General features: G+C 50.0%; 1 protein-coding gene across 3 annotated transcripts; it reads left to right on the top strand.

The window, feature by feature from the left end:
• The first annotated feature begins 319 nt into the window (after positions 1-319).
• LOC122383756 (translation initiation factor IF-2-like) lies at positions 320-10,612 on the top strand. Of its 3 annotated transcripts, none has more exons than XM_043370505.1 (12): positions 320-764; positions 1,191-1,340; positions 1,514-1,609; positions 1,850-2,488; positions 3,613-3,842; positions 4,464-4,645; positions 7,295-7,657; positions 7,974-8,150; positions 8,307-8,456; positions 8,582-8,847; positions 9,239-9,487; positions 10,056-10,612. In XM_043370505.1, exons 5-12 carry the CDS (start codon positions 3,668-3,670, stop codon positions 10,468-10,470), a joined length of 1,977 nt encoding a protein of 658 aa, XP_043226440.1. In that variant the 5' UTR covers positions 320-764; positions 1,191-1,340; positions 1,514-1,609; positions 1,850-2,488; positions 3,613-3,667; the 3' UTR covers positions 10,471-10,612. The 3 variants fall into 3 exon arrangements, with proteins under 3 accessions (XP_043226440.1, XP_043226441.1, XP_043226439.1); XM_043370506.1 differs by having other exon boundaries at positions 325-764; positions 2,363-2,488; positions 10,056-10,606; XM_043370504.1 differs by having other exon boundaries at positions 325-793; positions 10,056-10,606.

Here is a 10,612-nt window from a genome sequence, read left to right as displayed (position 1 = left end):
AAACATAACTATCTCAACCCAGTTTTGTCAAACGTCACTGAAATCAAGGCCATAATGAAATAAGCAACGAGTGCCCACTCCAGACTCTACCGGTATCCGAAGAGCCTGGCGGTCTTCTCAGCTCAGTGTACGTATTGGGCGAATACGCCCCGGAAACGGTAGAGCATTTTTCTACCAGGAGACTCCACTCAATGCTTGCACGTGATTGGCTGCCGCTATTCCAATCGAAGCAACGTGATTGGCTGGCGGCATCTCCACTCGAAGCAACACGATCCAGCGCCACGGAGGACAAAAGCTGGGGAACATTAGTGTTGCCAGCGGGGGAACTCCAAACGGGAAGAGGGAAGGAGAAAGAAAAGATTTTGTAATACATTTCGGCCCAATGTAAGGCACTCATTCTCAACTACGAGCATCCAAGAGCTCACTGAGTCAATATCGTCGCCCTCCCTTAATTCCGTCGGGAGATATTCCACGCGAAAGCTATGGTTCCTTTCTTGTGATCGGGAGGTATCAATTGAAGTCTTTGATGATAGTTTCCTATGCTGGGGAATGGGCGTTGCAGTCTCTCCCTCGACCAATCAGAGGGCGGAACCGATCGATGATCTACCGGTTCCGAGTCTGGTGGAGCAGTGGACCTCTTATGAGCTTTAGCAAAAGGTGCTGGAGATGCCGGAGATGCGTATGCTCTACTGAAGCAAGATTCAGTCGTATCGGTAGAATGCATCCCGGAGCCAGCAAATGTAAACAAACGTTGGACAAAGCACGTGAGTCTGGCGAACATACAGCGCCAAGTGTAGGTCATTATTTTTTTACATTAATGGCATGCATGGGCAGTGTTATGCTGAATATATTTATGTTGAAAGTCTTGAAAGTGGGTAGAGAAGAAGGTACCTTGTCAGTATCGATTTCTGTTTCAGTTTTGCATCGACATTGTTAGAGGTTCCAACGTATTTGATTGGTATCACCGGAGTTGTCATAATGATAAGGTTTGCATGGAGGATGTCAAATAAAAGGACATTACATTTTAGTCAAAATAAATGCATTGTTCATAGGTTTATTAAGTATGATTTAATTTTATTGAGAGCAAGCATTTTTGAAATAATTACACTGTTTAAGCTTAAAACAGTAGACGCCTAAAACATGGAAATTTTATATGAAGGCCCTCTGAAGCACCGTACTACTGTTGACAGAAAACAATGGGGAAAAGTCATAAAGCCTTTGGACAAGCCATCTGGGCCCAGCGCCTGAAAAAATTCGCACAACAAAAATGCTGGACGCCGGACATGGGCAGCAGGCCCGGTCCGAGACAGCCAAGAGCTGTCCTTGACCTGTATAACAAGGTGAGTTGGAGACATATTGAGCTTAGATCGCCTACCATCAATTGTTAACTTTCCGAAAAATCTACATTTTCTTAGTCTCTTATCTTAGTCTTCTTAGTCAGTGGTATACAGAGGTCTATGGTAATTGGTATGTATTATCATTAACATAATATATGATTGTATTTGTGTTTCAGGTCCAAAGATGCCCACGGCAGTGCGGCAGCCAGCAGCCGCTGACCTTCCGGGGGGTGGCTGCGCTGCAAAGAGGCTGTAACTGTGGACTGCACAGTGTAAGAGCAGACAATTCATGGAGAACTTCTTGATGCCTAGTTCCCATATACTTGTGGTTTTAAATGACTTCTTTTTGGTACAGGGATGCAAACATACACCATAGAGTATGAGAAAGCCCTTATGAACTCATGTTCACATGTGTTTGATTAAATTATTTTTTTTAAGAGAATCCTGCTCAATACGCATACCATAACAGTGCACCATTTTTCAGTGAGTAACTAGGTCTCATTCTTTTTCAGAGCCCCAGTCATCATGCACCATTCTTGCATCCTCACTAGAATGTCAGCTGTGACTGGGTGGTCCTATTTGATGCTTCTAATCACTATTTCTGACTAATTTATTTGCTTGGTGTTGGACATGTTGCTGTTTTGCTGTTTTGCTGTTTTTTTTTGGGGGGGGGGGGGGTGGTGGATGGCTTGGACAATAGCACAGTATAGTATTTTGAGTACATCTGTGGTGTCCTGGGCTGAGAGTTGTACCTATTACTTGTAAAGGTGTGCTGTGTTGTTGCACAGGTCCCCAGGCTTAGTGCTGGTGCTTGCGAGCTAACACAACAGTGCAATGGTGTGGTGGCTGGTTAACTTATGTTCACAAGTTTGTTTTATCCCATTTATTGTTAACCTCACTGCTTTTCATGACATTTTTCTTTCCTTGGTTTTGCAAATGCTTTGCTTGGGCTGCATACTTAGAGCATGATGGTCATGATGGTGGCTGAATTCAGTACGCTGAGCTGCATCCAACCCATGCTCTAGGACCCCCATGACAGGGCTGGGATCCAGCGGATCCGGCAATATGTTGAATCCGGCCGTCTGGCGGAGCTGAGGCAGCGCCCCAACATCCAGCCCAATCTGCAGCTTGAGCGGCATGCTGCAGGCCAGGTAATTATAAACATAATATGTCATTGCCACCCAAACTGGCTGTTCACTTGTGTTGTTTGCTCTTAGAGTACCTCATTGTGTGGGCATTTCTTGTTCTTTGCTGCCAAAACATGATTACGGAGCGAGCGAAGCGAGCGGAGTCTTTCGTAGATTAACGGAAATTTCTGGGTATGAGCGGCCGGCCGGCCGGCCGTGCGGACGCTTTTGCGAGGCTTATATCTCAGCAACCACTTGACCGATTTACCTGCGGTAATTTTTGTAGGGTAGCTTCATTCCTTCTTCCAAGCAGACATGGGCATGGATCCCAGACAACCAATCACGAAAATCGAGATGGTCATTAGATGCATGTGGATGATCCCTTATGTAGGTGCCACGTGCAAAAAGAAGAGGTGTCAGTTTTGTAATAGTTGCAATACCGTAGCTTCGTGCAACTTTGGCCCACTTTTTTCGTTGAGCCTCAATAATTAAGTCATCTTTTATGTACAATGTTAAGCAACATGGTCTGGATAGAGGTCACCCCTTTTCCAGGCATGGGCCAAAGTTGCCCTTGGTGGCCAAAGTTGCACAAACTACGGTATCTCGGTAACTACTCGGCTGATTGCGCTAAAAGTTGGCATGTAGGTAGGCACCCACTATGCAATGCATATCCATGTGCCAGAGTTGGGGTGCTGCTGCACGTGCGCACGTGCAGGGGTCGATTCCAGATCTCGAGAACGGCTGGACCGATGGCGCTCAAATTTGGTACGTGGTTAGGGACCGGTTAGTAGGGTGCCGTGCAAAAGTCAGTTGGGACCCATTTTGCACGTGCGCACGTGCAGGGTGCCGCTTCCAGATCTCGAGAGCGGCTGGGCCGATTGTGCTCAAATTTGGCACATCGCTAGAGACCGGTTAGTAGGGTGCCGTGCACAACTCAGTTGGAGGTACCCCCTCGCAATTTCGCACGTGCAAGGCTCACCCTCTCGCTCGCTCCGTTAGTCGCCCCAAAAGGCGTTATACTGGTTATCTAATATCGCTTGGCAATGACACAATAGAAACCTGAAGGGTGGTCGAAAGCCTTCTGGAATAGGGTTAAGCTAAGCACTTTATCCTGTATCTCATTAATACTTAATTCTATTCTTTTCCAGGGACTACAGCCAGCGACCTCCACTTCCATGCCTTCCTGATCGAGGGTCTGGTTAGATGGAACGCGGATCGTCACCTTGCGGCGATCGGACAGGACAGCGCCCGCGAGGTCCGGTGCTACGGACGAGTACAGGGTGCTACGACGGCCGGATACGGGCAGCCGTCAACGACCTGTCGCAGAGGGTGCTCAAGAGGGACCTAGTCACCAGAAGCGAGCCTCTTCGATACACGGGTAAAAAGTCGCATGCTACAGTCACACAAATTATACAGTACAAAAACTGCCAACTAATGCCAATGATCGAATGCAGTTAAGTCCGCTAGCCTCCATTGAATTTGAACTTATGAAAAGGTTGCCGCTGCCGCGACAACCGATCAGCTAAAATTATTTACTACCTAATACCTATATACATAAAACGAACTTACGTACAGTGGCGGATCCAGGGGGGGGGCTGCGGGGGCTGGCAGCCCCCACCCAAGGAAAACTGGCGCCACTGCGCCGCGCAGTGGCGCCAATTTTCAATTCGCAACTCATCGGAGTGCGGCATACTAGGACTAGGATGCAAAAATCAGTCGAATAACGTCGTTTCAGTACGCTCCGCACCGATATTTCCAATCGTGTGGTGTCACTGTACATACTGATCCTGGGCGCCTCTTGTCAGGGCCACTGGGCGCCAATATTTCAGCGCCAATACGATGCGACTATGGCGCCCATCCGGGGCGTGGCGCCCAATTATGACCTGCAGCCCCTCCCCAGTGAAAATCCTGGATCCGCCACTGCTTACGTACCAAGACGTGTCAAGTTGTCACAAGTCGTGAAACATAATGTTTCACACATGCTTCTGTTTACATTCAGGTGAGCTCGTCGGGGTCGCCTACCTGTACGGACAGCGGCGCGGTAGGCTCGACGAGTACAGGGTGGGTGACCCCGACACGCAGCACGGCGAGGATGACGATGTTGGCGATGACCTCGACGAGGGATTCGAGGACGTCGAGGACATCTTCGTGACCGACGCGTACGATGGTCTCGAAATGCCAGTAAGTTAATTAAAGAGTACCGGAGGGTGTGTCGACAGAGGTGTTTTTCTCACAGATTCGCGTTAGACAAAGATATAAAGTGGCGCGAGCATGCCAAAACACTAGCCCTGCAGTTGGTTTTGCGTAATAGTGCGATTTGACGAGGCTCGTGCGGGTCGAAGTTACAGCGAAAAAGTCGCAGTCGACGGTGCTGCCACCTACATTGCCAATAACGGACACTATCATATCGTGATAATTGGGGTAGTTTCAAATGAGAAATGACTTCTATTTTTGTTCAAATTGCTTGAGAAGAAATGAAACAATTCGGAAACGTACATTTTTCCCAAATATCGCGTTCCATTTTTTCCTGTTGAGTTGTTAGGAAAGTGGTCAATTTCAAGGTTGACGGCTAAAAAACGAAACAGGAGGAACAGAGCAGGAATCACGAAGACGTGTGCCGCGCCGATGCTGTAGCCTGTAGATAAGGGGTGAGCAACAGAACCAGCATACCTAACGATTTTGATTAGTGATAGATATTTTTCTCTAAATGAAAGACTATTAGTAACTCAGGCAAGCCCTCTAATATAGGTATCGACAGGGTTGCGGTAAAAGGTACAATCGATGGCACATTACAATTATTCTGAGTTGGGAAACAACACTCTTCAGATACCTACCATCAACAACCTCACTATCTCCTATATGGGAGCTATATCATCTGATTCCAGCGCCCTGAAAACAAACAGGTTATCACCAAATATCTCTGTATTAGCGCCTACCGATATATGCTGAATGACGCTATCAATACCCGACATTTGTAAAAGGTGATTCGCCACACAGACCGCCGGCGTCTGAGGGGTTGAATCAGTGAGCCAGATTGCCAGCGACTCACCGCTGAACTACCGGGCATAACAAAACGGACGATGCGACATGACTCAGAGTCCAGAGATCATCACAGACGCGACGGTAAGCCGCCAACAGCTCCTCTGATGTATGCTTTAAAAATGTTGGCCAAAATTTAAGATCGATGTAATCTAGTGCTAATATTTGGGTTTTCGGTTTTCTAATTCCCTCTATTTCGCGTATTGCTTGAAAATAGCTAGAAGGTTTCTTTTCACCGATAGCAAGTGATTTTAGTTCAAAAGATTGGTGGTGCTGCTACTGGCAACATTATTGGCGCAATATAACCGTTCTTTAGTCACCGTGTCAATAATATTGACACAGTGAATGACCACCGACTCTCACTGAATGTGTCTTCCTGTTCCGCAGGAAGCTGAGCTGTGACTGACTGGCCATTGCGTGTCATCAGTTCGGCCAGTAGCGGCGGAATACCTTCAATTAAGGGGGGCACTGCCGACTTTTGGTCCCATATTCTTTCTATGCAACGCCCATAGGGCTAATGTTAAAATGCCAAAATCAAAGGGGGCACGGTGCCGCGGTGCCCTCCCCGTTCCGTCGCCTATGAGTTCGGCTTGACAAGGGAACCGCGAGGTGGCAGATAGCGATATTACGTATCTGAACGAGGGTTCCGCACGAGATCAGATGGCCTTCGGTTACATTTGTCGTTGCGTCTGTGATGATCTCTGAGTCATGTCGCATCGTCCGTTTTGTTATGCCCGGTAGTTCAGCGGTGAGTCGCTGGCAATCTGGCTCACTGATTCAACCCCTCAGACGCCGGCGGTCTGTGTGGCGAATCACCTTTTACAAATGTCGGGTATTGATAGCGTCATTCAGCATATGTCGGTAGGCGCTAATACAGAGATTTTTGGTGATAACCTGTTTGTTTTCAGGGCGCTGGAATCAGATGATATAGCTCCCATATAGGAGATAGTGAGGTTGTTGATGGTAGGTATCTGAAGAGTGTTGTTTCCCAACTCAGAATAATTGTATTGTGCCATCGATTGTACCTTTTACCGCAACCCTGTTGATACCTATATTAGAAGGCTTGCCTGAGTTACTAATAGTCTTTCATTTAGAGAAAAAAAATCTCTCACTAATCAAAATCGTTAGGTATGCTGGTTCTGTTGCTCACCCCGTATCTACAGGCTACAACATCGGCGCGGCACACGTCTTGGTGATTCCTGCTCTGTTCCTCCTGTTTCGTTTTTTAGCCGTCAACCTTGAAATTTACCACTTTCCTAACAACTCAACAGGAAAAAATGGAACGCGATATTTGGGAAAAATGTATGTTTCCGAATTGTTTTATTTCTTCTCAAGCAGTTTGAACAAAAATAGAAGTCATTTCTCATTTGAAACTACCCCAATTATCACGATATGATAGTGCCCGTTATTGGCAATGTAGGTGGCAGCACCGTCCACTGCGACTTTTTCGCTGTAACTTCGACCTGCCCGAGCCTCGTCAAATCGCATTTTTACGCAAAACCAACTGCAGGGCTAGTGTTTTGGCATGCTCGCGCCACTTTTTATCTTTGTCTAACGCGAATCTGCGACTATCGACACACCCACTACCCAAAATATAACAATACGATTAAAAATTAAAGCTAAATGCAACTACTTCAATTTTGCGATATACTGCACCCTTTGATGGATGTTATTTACCCTATTACTTTCTGCATCCCAAATGAAGCAAGCATATAACTTATTTCATAGGTGTACAGGTAACTTAGGATCGCGAAACATACTGAGCTCATGACTACATCGCTTGTGTTTCAGCTTCAGACGCCTCTCCCGGCCGCTCCCGTCGGAGTCCCCAGCCTCGCCGCCGCCGGACCTCAGGGCCCCGCTACCGCCCGAGTCCCCAGCTCCGCCGACGCTGGGCCTCAGAGTCCCGCCGACGCTGGGCCTCAGAATCCCGCCGCCGGACCTCAGAGTCCCGCCGCCGCTGCAGCTCCGGGCTCCGCCGCCGCTGCAGCCGCAGCCACCGTCGCTGGAGCTCCGGGCCCGGCCGCCGCTGCAGCTCCGGGGCCCGCTGCTGCTGCAGCCGCCACAGCTGCTGCTCCGGGGCCCGCTGCAGCCGCCGCCGCCGCAGCTGTAGCCTCGTGGCCCGCCGCCGCTAGAGCTCACAACCTCTCACGGGTAGGTAGTCAGCCTCGTTTGATCTAAGGACGGGACTTCTCAGTCATTCAGACCGTTTTGAGTCCAATCAAATAAAACCATTAAGCTCCCCAGGATTGGAAGTGATCACCTGCGACCTCAAAAGTTTCCATAGTTACACTTCCAGTAGCGATATGCAAATCAGCGTTAATTCAGACAGCTAATTGCTCGCTTACATAGTCCCGTGTGTTCCACCTCAAACGGATGAATGGTCCATCAGTTAGCTATACACCGGGCGCAAGCACATATTAATCATGCCAATCACCCTGAGCGCTAAATTCGCCCGTTCTACTTTCAGCATGGTAACCAGCCTCCACCGGCTCCTCCTGCCGTCGACGCTGCCAGCTGGTCACCAGCTGACGCACAGCCGGACCTGGAGGGACGCAGCTCACCCGGCCCTGGTGCAGTAGTGGCCGCCGCTCAGTCGCCCGCCATCCCACTGACGCCAGACTGGGCAGCCGAGGGTCTTCCGGAGGTGCGGCTGCTTCGAGTTGCTTCGACCTTTCTGTTTCACTCGGGATCTTTTTTTCTTCTTAATTATGAAATTAGGTATCTCGGCTGACACGAGTGTAAATGCACCCCGGCCCGGTCACACCAGTCTGCTATAAAAGGATAAATCGTCTGTTCTCAGCACGGCGTTCAGCTGCTGTCGGCTCCTCCGACTACCGCCGGAGCCCCTGGCCCGGTCCCTGCCGGCGTCCCGGGCACAGCCACCGCGCCACCCACCGTCGCTGGCTCCGCCACCACCTCAAGTTTCGGGAACCGCGACCCGGCTCGCCAGGTATGTTGTAACTTGTCTCACAATCAAATTGCTTTAACTGTAAGTGCACAAAATGCATGTTCTGATGTGTTCATGAAGGTGACATGCTCTTGTCAGACACCCTCGTTTTCCATGCATGTTTTAAGGACGTGACCGGCCCCGACCACCAGCCGGGGTACGCCGAGTGCCACCGCCTGGCGCAGGTGCTCGTCGGCCTAGACTGCTCGCGGGGGTATGTCGCCGACGAAGAGGCCGAGTCCATCGTCCACCTGTGGCACCAGCTCTCCGCCGGCGACAGAGCCAAGGTGGCGGCCTCCCAGCGGTACCAGCACCGGCTGACGACTGGCCGGTTTAAACAGCCGAAGACCAGTCGGCTGTCTGGTGTCGTGCCGGGCGTGGACAGCGCACGGAGGTAAGGATCCCGCATTTTAAAATAGGACTATCATTGTAAGCGTTGTTCTCAAATGAAACACCATCGGGCAGAATAATTGGGGTTTGCACGCATATTATTGGAACTATTAAATTATGTCATATTTATTAAAAGGCAATAAAAGTGAGATATTGTCCATGCTGGTAGGATTTTGTACGCATGTTAGTCACAACCTGGACATGCTGATGTGATGAAAAAGAAATACGAAACGCGTCCACGTCATCACATAATCTAATTATTGATTTTCACGAAACACAACTTGCATACTGCTTGCCAGGGACCTTCAATTTGGAAGGTATGTCCAACGTGTGCTCCGTAGAATTTCGTAGAACACATGTGAAAGTGAACTTAATGATGGATTTCTATTTGACAGAGTCTCACTCAAGCGAGGAGCGGTTCCCGCGCAACGACCCGACTTGAACCGGCTCGCTGAGACGGTCGTCCGCCTGCTCTGCGAGCGGTACCGAAACCCCAGGCGCAGCGGAGGGTCGGTCCAGTCGCGCTGGGCGCAGATCCTGGCCCACCACTCCAGCCTGCGGGACATTCTCCTCAAATGTCCCGCAATCACCCAGCGGACTGGAGTCAACCTGGCGGCTCTGAACCAGCACACGCTCACGTCCTGGTGAGTTATATGTTCGCTCGATCCTGCAGATGCAGAGACTTGATAGAATGTCCAGTGTCCATCCTCTCATCAATAATGGTGTAAGATATGTTATAAAAATACTACCATCATATTCGCCCGTGTGCGGCTTTACTGCTTACGTTCATTACCTGATTTTGCTAAATTTATCAGCGAGTGTTAAAGCCAGAACAATACGGACCCGTTCATTACCTGATTTTGCTAAATTTATCAGCGAGTGTTAAAGCCAGAACAATACACGCATTCAGTGTTGTAACAATTACGTTTCACAATACTTCTGAGTATCAGAAAATTAAAATTGTTCGCACTGGGAAACCGGCGCGCATCTACCGCATGGTCTTCCTACTGAGGACGCCAATGCTGACGGGATACATCCAGACTCTGTCCCTAAATGCGCTGAACCGAGTTGGGATGAGGCGGTGGGATGCAAGTCGACATCCTGAGAGATCGGAGCGTCAAAAGAGGAGCTCTGGAATACAAGGACCCCAACGAACATTTCAATCAACAGTATAAAGTAAACCCCTCAATTTTTGTTTTTGTTCGCCGCCAGGTTCAACGAGCACCAGAAGGAGACGGAGCGGAGAGCTCTTCTCCAGGGCGTGCAGCTGCCGCCAGCCCGTCCGATCGCCGCAGTCGCCCTGCCAGCACCGGCGCCGCGGCTGATGCAGGTGCAGGTGGTGCGGGTGGACTGCCGCCGCCCACCGCACCACTTCGTCCTGCCTGCCGACACGGTCGGACAGGCGCAGACCCGCCGTCGCCCGGCCGAGGACACCGGCCACGACACCGCCGCCAAGAGGCCCTACACGCGCCGGCAGCCCACCAACACCTGCGGCCAGTGCAAAGGCGCTCTGACGGCGGACACGGGGCACAGACGGGGGAAGGGCGGCCCAAGCCGAAACAAGGTTTTCTGTCCCGTTGCCAACCCTGATCTAACATACGATCAGTGGTTGGCAAAGTTCAAGTGAGGAGTATGTCTTGTACCTATGTATGTATGTCTTGTCTATGTTTTGTGTCCTGTATGCCTGGCAAGTCCAACGCCAGACACCGGCGGAACTGCTTCAGGGCCGCTCTCTCCGGCCGCAGCTCAGGCGCTGCGCCCCCCCCCCC

Source organism: Amphibalanus amphitrite, unplaced genomic scaffold (assembly GCF_019059575.1).
Source record: "Amphibalanus amphitrite isolate SeventyFive unplaced genomic scaffold, NRLGWU_Aamphi_draft 000172F_arrow, whole genome shotgun sequence".
Lineage (NCBI taxonomy): Eukaryota > Metazoa > Arthropoda > Thecostraca > Balanomorpha > Balanidae > Amphibalanus > Amphibalanus amphitrite.
This window is presented reverse-complemented; position numbering and strand designations above follow the sequence as displayed.